The sequence below is a fragment of the Barbus barbus genome (assembly GCF_936440315.1).
Source record: "Barbus barbus genome assembly, chromosome: 7".
In the NCBI taxonomy this organism is placed as follows: domain Eukaryota; kingdom Metazoa; phylum Chordata; class Actinopteri; order Cypriniformes; family Cyprinidae; genus Barbus; species Barbus barbus.
Genome location: NC_136735.1, coordinates 36,500,497 through 36,518,586, shown reverse-complemented (window position 1 = coordinate 36,518,586; position 18,090 = coordinate 36,500,497). Strand labels below are relative to the sequence as shown.

General features: G+C 34.4%; 1 protein-coding gene across 1 annotated transcript; it reads right to left on the bottom strand.

Moving 5' to 3' along the window:
- Positions 1 to 3,962: 3,962 nt before the first annotated feature.
- On the bottom strand, positions 3,963 to 6,625 carry LOC306872536 (gamma-glutamylaminecyclotransferase B-like). The gene is made up of 2 exons (XM_079421142.1): positions 6,537 to 6,625; positions 3,963 to 5,578 (listed from the first exon to the last, which is right to left on the bottom strand). The coding sequence occupies exon 2, from the start codon at positions 5,543 to 5,545 to the stop codon at positions 5,075 to 5,077; it is 471 nt and encodes a 156-aa protein (XP_079277268.1). The 5' UTR covers positions 5,546 to 5,578; positions 6,537 to 6,625; the 3' UTR covers positions 3,963 to 5,074.
- Positions 6,626 to 18,090: the final 11,465 nt, after the last annotated feature.

Here is an 18,090-nt window from a genome sequence, read left to right as displayed (position 1 = left end):
TTTCTCCCAAAAATTAGCTTATTGCTTTGCTGCAAAATAATATTTTACTTTACTAATTTTTGGGCAAAATGTTATTTTGCACCAAAACAACAGGCATATTTTTTGAAGAATATATACTTTTTTTTTTCTTCATGAAAAATAGGATATTTTTACGGTAATTGTTTTTTGGTCTGTTTGTTTTTCATGACAGTTTGTCCTGAAATTTCCTTATTGTAATGCAAAAATATATAGTACAATTGTTAGATTACATAATGTTTTTTTCTGATTTCAGTTAACAAAACTTATTTTCATGACTATATTAAAATAAAACAAAAATTGAGAAAAAAAAATTGCCATGACAATGTCACAAGGAAAAAAAAAGTATTTCTTCAAAAAAGAAAGGTCGTTGTTTTGGTGCAAAATAAGGTTTCACTTTTCACCTTTTTTTTTTTTTTTTTTAATGCAAAGTATTTGGGGGGGGGGGGGTCTATGCACAAGCTGGATTTGTAATGTTTTAGGCCTGAGATGTACTGCACATGCTGCCTTCAAGCATTTGTACCACTCTCAAACCTTTCTTTTGTAGGATGTCATTTTTACACAAGTTTTGATACTAACTGTGAAGCGCTCCACACACTAGTTCTGTGAGGGATCAGTACACAGTCCCTCATAGTTAGCCATTATTCTGTCATGGTGCAAGAAAAACAACAAAAAAAAAAGAAGGAAGCCGACTGCCTTTTGTTGAACTGCTTGAGTGCCAAAATTATTCTCTTTAATCTTTTTTTAAGCATTTGGAACATTTTAATTCTTTCTTAATTCATAAATATATATTAAAAATCACAATATGGATTATATGTTGAAAGAAATGTATGTTTGACAGTGCGTGAATATGTTCAGAATAAATCCATATATATACAGAAGTGCTGCATTTGTCGTCATTTACATAAAAAAAGAGAACATTCTGAATGATTTCATTGTAGAGTGCAGTTAAGAAAACTCCTAATAAACACTTCTACAGCACTTGTATAAATACACATGATATCTAGATATATGGCACTGGAGTGTTTTGCTATAGTGCACTGCATATTTATTCAAGAGTCCTATCTACAGTATATATAAGACTGTTCCCATTTCCTTTTACAGCTGAATCTTCAAGCCTTAAAATATTTACTTATAAATTTACTGTGAACATGTTTATGGTAACTATATACAGTATTTATATATCGCAACATTAATATACCATCTGACAGCATTAAAAAGCGGGGTCCAAAATGAACACTTGAGTGCCAATAAATAAAACAAGGGGTTTCAGTAGCAAATAAAACCAAATGATGAGCTACCGGAGTGTAAATGTAATTCACAGATAAATGAACTGACATACAGTGTCTAAGGAAAACAGTTGACATTTTCTTAATATACCATCTTTCCTTTAAATCACTTTGAATTACTATTGTGTATGAAATGTCATCATGGAGCCCTGCTATTTGGCCTTCTTTTGACCCTGCTACTCTTTCTACCTGTAAACGTATAAAACAGGCCCCAGATCTCACAGCAGATCAAAATTAAAGTAAAGAAACGGAACAGCAAGATAATTATACATAATATAGATGCAACAAAAACATAAGTATACTTTTAAATAGATTGTTTATTAGCAGATTACTATTATTAAAATATTACACTGACAACTTACAATATTTACAACTTACTTAAAACTTACAATAGCCTACTACACAATATTAACATTTTACAATTAACGTAAATATAATTTAATATAATAACTTACTAAACAACGTTACTATTAATACCTATAATCATATTTATACTAAATTAATGGGTTAATGTTGCTATTTTTTTAAAACACTAAAATACTATTAATACAATTTAATTATTCAATAGAAATATTGTTTTTTGTTGTTGTTGTTTTGTTATAACAAAAAATGACCTCTTTTAAAAACCTTACTTTTAGAGTTTTTTTGGCAAGAAGATATTAAGCTTGACAAAATACACACTAATGACAATAAATCATAAACACTTCAGAGTATTTAAAACATTCCCAACATTAACATGATCATGATAACGATATAACATGATACATCTTATATTTGGTACCGCACTGAAGGTTTTATTTGGTATTATTGTGACTGTTATATACAGTTTTTTTCTTTTTTTTTCGTTTTCAAGACAATTTGCCCCACAGTTTTCATTATTGTAATGCATAAAATAAAATATATGCAGTACAATTATTAGTTTATGTAATGGTATTGCTTGTTGTGCAGAATTTATTCTGATTCTAATAAAAAAAAAAAAAAAAAAAGATTTTTATTACTGTATTACAGTAGAAATTTGTCATGACAATGTCACAAAAAAAAAAAAAGAAAAAAACATTATTTTTGTTTAAAAATATGCTTGTTTTATTGCAAAATCTTTTTTTTTTGGGGGGGGGGGGGGTGACCTGGTTGTCCTGTCACAAGCTCGAATCTTTCTTTTGTAGGATGCAATTTTAATACAAGTTAAGATACTAATTATGAAGCGCTCCACACTACTTTCTTCAGGGATCAGTACACAGTACCTCACACAGTTAGCCATTATTCTGTGTGTATATATATATATATATATATATATATATATATATATATATATATATATATATATATATACACACACACACAGGCAGGAATGTATGTTTGACAGTGTGTAAATAAATCCATGTGTATATTGTATGTGTACAGATTTGTCATCATTTACATTGATTTGAAAAAAAAAAAAAACATTGAGAATATTCTGAATTAATAATTTTATTGTAGAGTGCAGTTTAGAAAACTCAAGAAACACTTCTACAGCATATATAAAAATACAACAAAAACAGAAGTACAGCATATGTACAAAAACACCTGATATCTAGATCTACAATACTGGATGTTTTGCAAGTGCACAGACTGATAAGAAGAAAACCAAGAAACAGCAGCACCAGAAATATCCACACCGGACAGGCATGGAATAAATCAATCATGGGAAACAGAAGCAGTTTTAAGTGGCATAGGGAATGATGCATAAGAGATAAGAGATGCATTGATGAAATGAGAAACAGGTGCAGAGATCACAGAGTGGCACGGTTTTAGGAGACAAGTAGTAGCAGGATCAAAATGACAGATTACCGAATTAGCTCACAAAATTAACTCCGAAACAGATGGATTAGTCAGAGAAAAGCCAGACAGGGACTGACCAGAGAGATTTGGCACAAGCTCATTAGACAAACACAGTGAATACTTCATGAAGGAACAGCAAAATTGATCTGAAGTTAAAGCATTGTGAGATTGAGGTTTGGTGAGTTTATGTATTGTGTTAAATAATGCTTCTGGCCTGTTACATGATTTGTTTATTGCAGCTGAGACAAAAACCAGATTGAGCCTAAACAATGAATAGTAAGATGGGGTTTTCCTGTATAGTGTACCTGGGAGAAGTTTTTGTGACAAATGAGGACATACATTTGTATAATGATGTGTATGACAGGTATTACAAGGTGAAGGTGACGTATGAGCACATTGCCCCATGTCCCCACTTTTCATAACGCTTATAAATCATACAGAGTGAGTTTTTTTGGGGAGGGGGGAGTGGAAATGCACAGTTTCCTGTGAGGGCTAAGTTTAGGTGTAGGGTAGGTGTAGGGCAATGGCACATACAGTTTGTACAGTATAAAAACCATTACGCCTATGGGATGTCTGCAGGATGAAACTGCAGTTGTTGTTTTTTGAGAATTAAATTGCTCCAAATGCTTAAAAAAAATGTGGCAAGCAGTTTGACAGGCAGTCATTATATATAGAAACACACACACACACACACACAATATGGATTAGGCTAAATGTTGGCAGAGATGTATGTTTGACAGTGCGTAAATATGTTCAGAATAAATCCATATGTATACTGTACAGATGATGCCGTATTTGTCATTTGCATTGATTTGTAAAAAAAAACAAAACCAGAACATTCTGAATCAATTATTTTTATTGTAAAGTTCAGTTTAGAAAACTCAAACACTATAGCATTTGTGTGTGTATATATATATATATATTATACACACACAAATAAAACAAAAAACAGTAGTACAGCATATGTACAAATACACCTGATATCTAGATGTACTCTACAGTACTGGAGTGTTCTGCTAGTGCTCTACATTTATTCAAGATAATCTTTAATGTTTTATATATTATATTAGATTGTTCCCAGCTCCTTTTACAGTTGAATCTTTTGCAATTCTTTGAATGTATATTTCCTTACAAATCTGCCCTGTGATCATGCTACCACAACATAGCACACCATCTGATACTATATACAAATCAGGATCCAAAATTAACACTTGCTAAGTGCCAATAAATTAATCACTGAAAAAAAAAAAGTTAATAAAACTAAATGATCAGATACCGGAGTGTAAATGTAAATCCTAGATCTGAAGTTGATCTAGGACGCCCCAAGTTTTTTTTTTCTTTTGTGTGATATGAAATATTCTATACATGAATGTCAAAACTAAAATACTGGGAATAAAATCACAATGCCACCATGTTTAACTTTGTTGTGACAAGTTTCCCTGAGAGACATGAAGACCAAAACCAATCAAAAACTAGTATGTTTACTAATTGTCTCCTGTCTTCTACAAAAAAAAAAAAAACACGTGAGAAAATACAAAAAACCATAGCAAATTTTGGCTAATTTTTACTACAGCAAACTCAGCACAAAGAAAAATAATGTAAAATAAAATCTAGTATATTGTCTAATTTTTGTCTATAATAAAAACAATAAAAAATTTTTTTATCATTTTTGATGCTTCAGGAAACTTCAAAGAATATAAAATACATCAAATACTTTGTCACTTATATGCAATGAAATGACTCCAGTATCTGATCATTTAGTTTTATGAACTTTTTTTTCCTGCGATTAATTTTTTGGTACTTAGCAAGTGTTCATTTTGGATCCTGATTTTTAATGTAGTATCAGATGGTATGCCATGTTATAGTTCCTTTTAGAATTTACTATACAGGTACTGCTTACCAGGGTCCAAAATATTAGTTTTTAACCCTGGTAAGTGGTACCTGTACAGTCATTACTCAGGGCTTCTGTCCTCAGGAAACACATATTTCAGTCTGTGATCACCGTATGCATCATAACTCTCATATGTTGGTTTCTGGAGCCACTCGGGCTCATATGTAGCCTTTCTGTACATAAACGCCTCCTCGATGCTTCCAGGCTTCGATGAGTTTTCTCCTTCAGCGTCCCCGTCCTGCACCTCCAGCTGGACCACAGTGCGCTGGTACCACTGAGGACAGTGCTCAAAGTCATCCAGAAACTTCAGCATCTTCTGGTCCACGCGGTAGATCTCACCGTAGATGCGCTGACCTGTCCCAGGCACATTGAGCAGGAAGGGGATGTTGTATTTGGTGGCGATCACGAGCGGGTATGGCTCTATGGTTCGAGCGCGAGAGAGGAACTCGGCCTGACCGTTGGTGGGATCCATCATCCTGAAGTAGTTGGGTTGGCCTTTCTTCAGCGTCCCATAGACGAAGACACGAGCCATGTGAACCACAGGACAGACCACACTGATAATGATCTATAGAGAAAGAGTTTCTACTTTATTATTACTAAAATCAAGCAACAGGGAACTCAATTTGATCAGTTATAGTGAAGTGTCATTTAAGCACACTGCAACAAAGACTAGTCCACATTCAGCTAAATAACACATATTCAAAACGCACCAATAAAACATTTCATTCATGGGGATGAACACAGAAACAATGCGCTCATATCGGTGTGAGTTTGTTGTGATCAGAAGGGATTTAAAGTCTAGTGTGTGATGCTCAGTCGTTTAGTGTATGATGGCCCGTTTTCCTTTGGGACCATTTACAAAGTCATTAAGTGTATGATGCCTGGTGTTTTAAAAATATGTTCACATTTTAAAAGTCGTGTAGTTTATTACAGCCTTTTCCTGGACATATAAGACAGGTTTCTGATGGACGACATGCCTCTTTCAGCTTTGGGCATAAACTATAGTTATGTCTCGATTTTTGAAAGTTATCAGACATTTTATAAAGATTAACTTAAAGTGACAACCATCAGTTAATATTTAAAGTCTGTTTATGAAGTGTTTACATGAATGGTTAATGTGGAAGAGCTTAAAGAGCTTTTAATGTACATGTAAATACATTTTATGTAATATTTATTAAAATGACAAGATTTTGATAAATAATCTAGTTCATGTATTCAGTTCATACATATTTTAATATGAACAACTATTATTAATAATATCTATGAAATTATAATTTTTCTCATTGATGTCACACTGAAGCTGTGTGATTTTCATAGTAGTGCTCACCTTAAAATAATATGAAATCTTTACAAATTACAGCACTGTAAAACCACAGACCAGCAATAAACTCAATTTGTAGTATTATGTAAAAGCCAGTAATGCCTGTGAAGCATATTAAATGATGCATATTAAATCAGTGCTGATCTCATGTCAACACACCATCCAATAAACATCTAAACCAGAAGAAAACTGCTTGTCTTACCGACAATATAATAGAGCCTTTCGTTAATTTGAAGATAAAACTGTGAGAATGAACTGCATTGGACTTCCACCTTCTTTCTTCTGCGCTCCAAATATGGACAATGAGGAAGTGACATATGTCCTTACGTCACATGACATGAGGGATGGGCGGGGCTTGGTATGAAGATACTAGAGCCGTTTCTCAATGCAAAGTTCAGAGGCTTATTACACAGACAGGCAACAAGATATCAAGACTTGTCAAACTCCTCTCACATTAATTCATGAAAATATATTTTGCACGACATTAACATGACCGACTGTAATGACTGCCAGACGATCAGTTCCGGAGTGTGCTGTTAATTGTTATAGTGGCGCCATCTGGTGGTCAGCCTGAGTATCTGCACTGTGTCCTGATTAAATACTGCCACTAACTGAGAAAAGGTCAAAAAGCCTCTGAGAGTACAGTTAAATATTGCTACTGCACTGGAAATCATTAAAAATACATTCAAATAAAGTTTGTACTGTTATTTTGAGTACAGCTGGCATAAAAAGCTTTAAATAGATAAATATTTTATTTTTATTTCTAAGATAAGGTGACATATACACATTTCCTAATACCTTAAAGGATAATAAAATAGAATAAAATGTGATGATTGATGAAACTATTCAGTTGACAGCACTAATATGTATATATATAGATTCTATACATTTATTTAATCAAATTAAAATAACATTTTGATCAATACACATCAATTGCTTTTATTTAATGCGTTTATTCATTAACTGTAAACTCAGATCCCACCGAAAGTGCTGGCTTTTATGTAATCATCAACAGCTGATAATTGTCAGAGCAATAATATTTAGACTTCCGCATGAATGTTTTTTTGTGTGTGTGTGCTTTAAGACGCATAAAATGTAAAGGAAAATTATTTCTTAAACCTTAAAACTCTGGAGGAACCCAGCTGAGTATTTCTGGGTGACTCTTTGAGAAATGGCCTCATTAATGTTGTGGCCGCCCGCAGGATATCTGAGCTTCTGGACGTGGTTTGAGTCGAACGCAGCAGGAGATGAGATTTAGATTTGCTTATTTTAATAAAAGCCTTAGAGCTTGAAAAAGATGGATAGAGCACATTACATGACGAAACGGCTGACGGTGCAAAACATCACAAGAGTTCAATGAGCCGTTTACTGTATTTCTGCACATCATCCATCCAGTGATTTATACACGACACTTCTGTGATTTAATGCGTTTAACACACGTGTCAGCGCCTGACTGACAAACACAATCTGAGTCACCTATTTAGTGAGAAACACTCATGCATGAGGCTAAAAGTCTCAAAATCTGGGCTTTCCCCACATTTGAACCCATACAGTAAATAATGTTTTAAGAAATGTATATTTAAATAAATAAGTAAATAAATAAATAATCTAATGATAGGATTAAAAAATATATAAATATTATATATAATATAAATATAAAAAAATATATTTTTTAATATATATATAATATATATATATATATATATATATATAATAAATTTATATATATATATATATATATATATATATATATATTAGTGCTGTCAAATGATTAATCGCATCCAAAATCAAAGTTTTTGTTTACATAATATATGTGCGTGTACTGTGTACATGTATATATTTAAGTAAAATATGTTATGTTTATATTAAATATATTTATCTGTAATATAAATAATATAAATATATACATGTAAATACATGTAAATATTTTCAAAATATATACTGTATGTGTGTGTTTATATAATAATACAATAACAATTATTTTTCCAATTATCATAAATAATATTATTGCAAAAATTTAGAAGCTGCGTAGCAACACAATATTTTAACTTCTGAACTTTCTGATGTCAGTCAGATGAACACATGAATATAAGTCCACATTCACACTCTAAAATAGTCATGAAAAACTAAATTATGAAAAAATACAAAACCTTGAAAATTGACTTCAGATATAAAATAAATGGAGGTCGTAACAGACTGTCCCCTTCAGTGTGTTCAGTCAGTGGTTTAATGCAGTGTGGGACTGTGATATCAGGGCGAGCTGCAGGAGCAATAAGAGCAGATGTGCAGCTTCACTGCGTCATCAGTTATTGTCCCAGAGCGACGAACATGTCCCAATATTCCAGAGACACTGACATTGCTTCTGTGTTCAACAGCAGCCACACGACTCATTTAGCAACGCATTATCATCAGCGACGACAATTCACTTTCTGTACAGGGAACTATGACCAGAAATCAACTCAGTGAAAAGAAGTGCATAACCTTCAGAAAGCACAGAATTTAGGAGGTCAAACCAGTGTTATGAATGTTAACTAAAACTAAAACTATTACATAAAACATTTGAAATGAAATAAACCTTAATCAATATAAAAAAATAAAAAATCATTTTTCCCTAATTTTCATTTAGTTTAATTTAAAGATTACTAAGACTTACTAAAATTACTAACTAAAATAAAAAATAAATAATAAAACTAAATAGACACACATATATATATATATATATATATATATATATATATATATATGTGTGTGTGTGTGTGTGTGTGTTTACATAAATATAAGTTATTTCACTAAAATGACTAAATGTGAATGGATATAAAAAATTATAAAAACAGAATAGACATACTTAAAACAAAAACACTATAAAATAGCACTTTAATACACATTTGATAAAAATAATATAAAAAAGATAAACTAAAACTTATAAAAATAAAATCTAATTAAAATATTAATAAATACTAAGATAATATTATAGCAGTTTATTCTCTACTTGTTTTATATAAGTAGAAATTTTGCAACATTACAAATCAATATGCAATGAAATTGCATCATGGAATCTCTTTAACGAGACCCACAAAACAAGAAAACATAAGCTGCATGTCTCATCTAAAGCATGATGAAAGTAAAAACTAGGGATGCACCGATATCGGTATCGGCCGATACTCTACTTGTTAAACGCCCATACCACACAGCATGTGATAAGTGCCATATTCAGACAAAAAAAAAAAAAAACACTACAACAGAACAACAGGCAGCAGAATGGAGTTATTAGAGATTAAGGATGTCTACAAAGCAGATGTAGCCTATGCAATGAATAATGTTAAATGTTCAGTATTTATGCCTTTATAGCTGATGTGCGCGTGCTGAAAAGCAAAGCGCTGATCTGGATTGAGCGCGCGCCGGCGCAGATGCGAGTGAATATCCCTTTCTCGCAGACATCACTGGAAAGTTTGTAGTTTGGTCGGATTTGTCAAAAACAAGTAGCTAAGAAAAACAATGCACAAGTTAACGGTAGGGAGGGAGGGAGAGAGAGAGAGCGCGCGCACTTCTGTTGTGTGATCTTTATTGGTGTTCGCTCACATAGCACGCATCATTTGGATTAAAACTAAATCGTAAATATAAGACAATTTGTAGGGTCATTCACTATGAACATCATTTATTTTCAACCTTAAGCATACACGACTTTCTGCCGAAAGTGAAACTAACAGTGTCTGCATTATATGAGTGGCTTTGGAATATAAATCGCAGCATGTTATACGAAAAGAAAAAGACGACTTCTTTTTCTGAAAATATCACAGTTAGGAGATTTATAAGGAGTGGTTCCCTGCATTATTACAGCAAAAAGCGTGATTACAGTACTAAGCCACTGCAATGGAGCAGCTCTAATGCTAGTAAATTAATGATGTACCATAGAGCAAAAAAAAAAAAATATATATATATATATATATATATATATATATAAAAATGTATAAATAAAAATGAACAGTGAAAGTAACAAAAACTTGAAAAATACATTTTAATGTGCATAATTAAGTGTGAAAATAACCAAAGGATATACAGTCAAACAAAAAATTATTCAGAGACCAAATGTAATTTTTTATATTTTTTACTAGTGGGTGCAGAACACTATAGTTCATTTATGTAAGTGAGGATAGCAAAATAAAGTAAAGTGACATATTATATCCAAAAATTCTTTATACAGTGGACTACCAATAAAACTGTATAAAGTCCACTGTGTTTGTATATTTACAAATTCGGAAGTGAAAATTATTCAGACCGAGTCTGGGAAGAAACTGAAGTTCAGGTTTGCATGAACCTGGTTGACAGCATGCCCAGGAGACTGCCATTAAGTCTAAGGTTGCCCGACAAAGTATTGATAGTTGTGTAAATACTGTCATACTAACATTTGGTTGATTGTAATCCATCAAATACATTTCTATCAAAGTTATCTGACATTATCAAGCTGAATTTGTTCAGACACAGTTTAACTCTGAGTTCTTGTCATATTTTGTTACCATAAACTATAGCGAATAAACTGTGATCATGTGAGAAATGTTGAAGGTGTCTGAATAAATTTTGGTTTGACTGTATCTATTTTATAAATGAAGTTAACCAATTAACATTATACATCCTCTTTTGGTTTCTGTAGCCAATATTTAAAAAATTTACAAATGCAATGAAAGTATCGGTACTCTGTATCAGCAAGTACCAAAAATAAAAGTATCGGTATCGGGCGAGTACTGGAAAAAGTGGTATCGGTGCATCACTAGTAAAAACCAATGACTTGTGTTTTGATTATATGTGCTTGATGATTAGAGGTGCTCATGATCTTCAACATGAACTCAGATGTCACAGACTGAACAGCAAACACCTTCACATTGAGAGGAAAGACACATAACAGAGGGGGGAAAAAAACAGATTGCATTGAAGCATCTGCTGAAGTGTCATTCAGGGCTTTCAGAGGTGAGACGGTCGCTGTGCCGTGATGTTCAACTCATTATTACAAACACACAGCCAGATGTTTGAGAGTCAAAGCAGCAAGGACACACTCATACACACCTCCATCCTGCAGCTACAGACATACAGCTGAAAAAATACCGTGTTTTTGACTGTGCAAAACTCGCTGCTACAATGCAAAGGTGTTATAGGTGTGTTGCTAAAGCCAAGTTCACACTACAGGACTTTACACGTCGGCAGATTGCTGTGCCGTTCAGACTACACGACTTGATTGTCTGTCTTTTAGTCTTTGTGGCGTTCAGACTACATGACTTTATGTAAATGATCCGCAACCAGGGGTTACACACTACACAAGCTGACAACAACTCTGTCACCCAAGTACTCGATTCGGTCCCTAAACCACGTTTTGTCATGAAAACACGTGAGAATTGACTGTTTGCAAAGAGCTTGATTGAGAGGTGATCTGACCAATTAGAACCACTGCTATCCGCCATCTTGCCCGACAGCTGGCCAGTCTTCATAGAAATACATGTTAAAACGGGGTGAAAAACATCGACTGAATTGAACGTTTTTCAATATAACTAAATATAAATATGTGCTGTTGTTGGCTGCCACGGTAACGGCAATAAGCTGAGGTATTTAAAAGTGCTTGTTTTGCTCACCAGAAAATCTGGCCATGCACTGTATGCTTGCAGCGCTAAAGTTAAATGCTGAGTGTTAAATAATAAAATAATATGTTAAAAAGTGTGCTCTTATCATTCTGTGGACACAATCCCGTGAACTTCGCCCCGATCGGGAGCTGTATGTATATATGCACATGCACTCTCATCTGTTTTCAATGCAGGTTAACCGCGAGCTTCATGCCATCTTCCACTCATTATACTATGACAGGTCCTTTACTGCAAAAAGACCGTCACTGCGACACTCGCAAAGTGATGAAACTATGGCGCTATGTGCTTTTTAAAACCATTTTCATAGGTTTCACGTTATACTGTGGGCTCGGAAAATATGTAAATGCGCATGCCCAGTAGCCGCAGCTGTATCCCTTCTAGCCTTAACCACAAATCAGACAGGAGTAGATTAACTTCGGTGGACTTAAAATGGTGTGTTCCGCGGTTGAAATTAAACACCTGATGTTTATTCATGTTCATTTCGTGCATTAAGTAAATATGAAAAGATGATTGGTTCACGTGTTTGAACTGGGCAATACAGTGATCTGTCACGACACATTGAAGAGCCACAAAAAGGTATTTTTTGTTTGAATCAGTCAGTTTCCTCTCTGCTCTGCGATGTGTTTGTCACTACTTGAGATAGAGTGTAGTGTGAGTGTTTGTCGGTCATGGCAACAGTAACTATTGGTGGTTAATAAAAAAATATAGCAGCCAAAAGCCTGTGAAAGACGCTTATGTGCAAAAATATAAGCCTTTTCTTTAAGCAAAGTTGCTGCTGTTTTTCTTCCGGTGACCAACGCATGCCTTGCTATTTCATTGGCTGTAGCTCGTCACCACACCTGACACCAAGTGATGTGAGTCCAGATATTTGGCATGCTAGATATTTATTTGGCGTCGGCGACGCGTCAGCGAGCGTCTTTGATGCATTGTTGTGTAGTTCACACATAAAGATCGCGGAGCGCCGATCACCCGCAGATTTTCCCCCGATTACAGCCCGACCTGTCGGCGAGCTCGTTAACTTGCAAATCGTGCTTAAAATCCTGTAGTGTGAACTAGCCTTAAGTCGTTGCAACACCTGTGACCACCTAGCAACCACCCACAACACTCTGGAAACCTTAGCAACCCCATAGAAAAGCCCTAGCAACCACCCACAATACCCTGACAACAACACAGCTGACCACAACATCCTAGCAACCACACAGCTACACACTTAAAATGATTAAGAACACCTTAGTGACCATTTAGAAAAGCTCTAGCAACCACCCACAACAAACTGGAAACCTTAGCAACCATATAGAAAAGCCATAGCAACCACCAACATTACCCTGGGAACCACACAGCTAACCACAAAATCCTAGCAACCACCCACAACACCCTAACACCCTAGTAACCACACAGCTACATGTTTAAAATTATTTGGAAAACCTTAGTGACCATTTAGAAAAAAACAGCAACCACCCACAACACCCTGACATCTACATAGCTAACCACAACTTCTTAGCAACCACTCACAACACCACAGCAACCACACAGCTACACATTTAAAATGATTCAAAACACCTTAGCAACCATTCAGATAAACCAAAAACCATCCACAACACCCTGACAACCAAACAGCTACATACTTAATATTATTCTGAACACCTAAGCAACCATTTAGAAAACCCTAGCAACCGTCCACTACACCCTAGCAACCACACAGCTACACACTTAAAACCATTCATAAGACATTAGCAACCATATAGAAAAGCACTAGCAACCACCAACAACACCCTGGCAACCGAAAAACAGAATTCAGAATTCAGATTAAAATTCTAAATTCTGAATATTTTAACAATCCATATAGAAAAGGCCTAGCTATTACCCTAGTAACCACCCACAACACCTTGGTTGCTATGGTTATGGTATATGGTGGCTAGGATTTAGTGAGCATCTGCTCAACTTTTGTTTGGAAAACTTAAAAGTTGGATTGAATGATCAGGGCTTTTATCACTGCATTGCATGTTTATGCGGCCTAATTTCACAAATGAACTCATAAAGTTAAAATTTATGATAATGTATTTTCATGTTGCATTCTAATGAAGGCAAATAAGATGCATTATTTGATTCTCACTCGTTCTGTTCATCCACTCTTCCTCCAAACACACAAAAAGCTTCAATCAAGCCCTAAAGATGTTTAATGCATGTTGGATTGCGCACAATTTCAGTCAATCCTCTGAGGAGAGACGGAATAATAGATTCAGAGAGAGGCGAGTCTAGTTTCCTGCCTGGCTTAAAATGATGGGAAATTAGGACTCATTTACAGGGCGGTTTGTCTATAAGAGCAATTAGTCTTTCTCTCCTAGGATTCAGATCACAAGAGAACCTGTGAATGAGGAAGAGCTTCGTTTGCCTCTTTTATTGTTCATGCATATGGGAAAAACACATATATGGGATTTGAACTCACAAACTTCTGATTTGGAGGCAAATGTGTGGAAGCCTGTTTCTGACAAAAAAATCAAAATAAATAAAGGTTATAAAGGCATTTCCCCCAATTTTTCTGACTTTTTCTCACAATTGAAAGTTTATATTTAGCACATTTTTACTTTTCTCATAATTCTGAGATAATATCTTGCAATTATGACTTTTTCTCATAATTCTGACTTGTCTCGCAATTGCGAGTTTATATCTTGCAATTCTGTTGCATACTGCACATTCTGACAAATGCATTAGATCATCCTAGTATTCTTATAGAAAATACGCACAAGCACAGAAACTGTACAATAAACAATAAATAAATCTACATTTAAATGCAACCAGAAATTAATTGCACTCCAAAGCCGTTTGAAACGACATGATTCTGCATTACGAGCTGCAGCGGAGAGCTCACATCACAGGCAGTGTAAATGCAATTTGTTTTCTTATGCTTCCAGTTGTTGCTCCGCCTTGTTGTGAATTTCTATGAATATCTAAACAGCACCAGCACAAACATTGCATGCATTAACACCAGGCTGCCCTTACTGGTTCAAGCACTAGATGGCACTAGAAATCCTTGTTAAGAAGTCGCCATCAGGAAATGAAGGAAAGCAAGAGAAGGTTTTGCTCTCGAAATCTGGCCAAATTATTAATTAAAGCCTAAGCCTTCCCTCGGGACTCGACAAACAAATAAAACTAACAACCGGCCTCGGCAGTCATAACGAGGATTTGGAGCTTCTGGAACTATGCTGATAATATCATTATCAACAACCAAGATATTTGTACAAATGCACAAATTGAATTTAGATTGGGCATGAGGGCCAGAGCATTTCAGCGGCATGAAATGATTCGATGATGTGAATAGGCCTGGTCTGCAGGAGAGGTCATGATTAATACATTAAAAGCTGCAGAAATCAATAGCAATTGAGCAAAGGGTGCTTAATATGAAGGGTCGGGCCTTGATCACTGTGTGCTTTTTATCTGAGGCCACTTTTCATTTCGGCGGAGCTGCTAACACAAGCACTAAATGACCACATGATAGATTAAAGTCTATTATAAAACAGATAGTTAAAGGCTGTACAGTCGGATTGGACAAGCCACACTCATCGCTGTTGCAAAATAGCTGATGCAAACAAACCCGCACGTCCATTCAGCTCTATATTAATACTGCATTCACATGCTATCTGAATTATCGTAAATACAAGTTTCCTAGTCAGAAATTGGCCATATAAGGCCTCTCTAAGGCCGTTCATATCCAATTTCCGACTAGGAAGCTCGTATTTACGATAATTCCGATAGCATGTGAATGCAGCATAAAGCCTGCAGCTCTTCATGTGTCTTGAGGAAAGAGTGCTGGTGCTTTACTACGGTCATCAGATGCACCGTTTTCAACTGCTGGGCCAGAAAACAGGTGAGGAAATCCCAAACCGTATCTAGAGAGCAGAAGATCATAGATTGCCAGTTGCTAAGCAATCACCAAACAACCACATAGCAACGCCCTGCCAACCTCCCATAATAACCTATTTCCATGTTGACAACTTTTGCACTGACAAACGCCATTTGAAAAAATGTAACAATCCTTTACTAATCTTTTACATTCAAAAATCAAGTTCACTGATACTCTTTAAAAATGTAGATTTATAAGAACTGTTAATCCAAAATGCACTATTTTTGTAAAAAATAAATAAATGATTTTAATGACAAATTAAAACATACTCTACATTTAAATTAATTATAATTTATCACGTATATTTTTCAATAAATAAATAAACTATCATTTATCACATTTATATTTTTCAATAAATAATGACAAATTAAAAATAATAATTTTAGTCACATTATAATTAAAAAAAAAAAATAATAGATTAATTAATAAATATGACAAATTAAAAAGTATAATTACATTGTATATTGTAATCATCTATTAATTTTAATGATAAATTAAATATGATAATTTTAGTTATGTAAAATGCATTATAAAATGTCTTTTGTATGTAATTTGTTTCTACACATATTTTAAAGGGGTCACCAAAATTCCCTATAAAACATCTTGTAAGTTTCAGAGCTCAAAATTTTGTGCAGTGTTTCCCATACATTGACTTATTTGTGGCGGACCGCCACAATATCAAAACTGACCACCACAAATAGAATTTCCAAAAGCCTTTGATTTCGTTGAATAAACATGAGCACTGCACGTTTTAAAATAAATTTGGCGTGGATGTTTTTATATCACTATTTCAGAAGTAAGTAAAATTTACAATGTCATTTTCATTTTATCTTTCATGTAATGCCTGATAAAGCAGCATTTGTGAGCGGAGCACTGCTTTGTGTACAGCGTTACCAGGGAAAGCGCTATTTCTCCCACTCTAAAAGCGCCTCCTGCTGGCAGAGAATGAATTTGCATATATATATATATATATACAGTCATGGCCAAAAATATCGGCACCCTTGGTAAATATGATCAAAGAAGGCTGTGAAAATTAATATGCATTGTTAATCCTTTTGATCTTTTATTAAAACAATTCACAAAAATCTAACCTTTCATTGGATAAGAAGAATTTAAGATGGGGGGAAATATCATTATGAAATAAATGTTTTTCTCAAATACACGTTGGACACAATTATTGGCACCCCTAGAAATTCTTATGAGTAAAATATCGCAGTATATTTCCATACATATTCACAATTTTGAGCACTCCAGGGTGATTATGAACATGAAATTATCCAGCCATGGCTTCCTGTTTCACAGAAATATAAATAGGAAGGAAAACAAAGCCCAAATTCCCTTAATCATCCATCTCAATGAGAAAAACCAAAGAATATATTTCTGATGTGCAGCAAAAGATAATTGAGCTTCACAAATTAGTGAAGTGGCTTTAAGAAAAGAGCTAGAGCAGTGAAAATTCCCATTTCCACCATCAGGGCAATAATTAGGAATTTCCAATCAACAGAAAATGTCACGAAACTGCCTGGAAGAGGACATGTGTCTATATCGTCCTAATGCATGGTGAGAAGGAGAGTTTGAGCTAAAGACTCTCCAAGGACCACAGCTGGAGAATTGCAGAAAATAGTTGAGTCTCGGGGTCAGCACCTACATCACCACATGTTGTTCAGAAGGGTTTCAAGAAAAATTCCTAGGGTGAGTTCAAAGGGAAAGAGATGAGCATAAAACAGACGAGATCAGTCATTAGTGTATTTAGTATTTTCTACACTTGATGAGGAGGATCAGCTAATCCTTTGCCACCCATGAATGTTTATGACAAAGCTGAGGATGTCAAATGCTCAAATTATGATAGTATTAAATTATTTAAATTAATTTCTAAGTCAGAGTATTTCTTATTCCTTCTTAAAGAGGTTGTTTGATTTAGTTTACCCATAAATGTCAATTAATGCATTAACTATCAAACATGTACTAACATGTAGTTAAGGCTGCCGTTATTCATGCATGAGTGCATGACTCCGGTCGTAGTTAAGGATAGTTCATAATTAGTAAACTCCCTTAATAATCATTAGTATGTTGAATTAAGTATAATTGAATTAAGTAATTTAGGCATTAGTACATGATTATTCATGTACCTTTATTGTAAAGTGTTGCCCCAAAAACAATCTGGAGCATATTCAGTTATCAGACACGACTGGAACTTCAAATGGGACTGGCTTCTATGGTCAGATGAA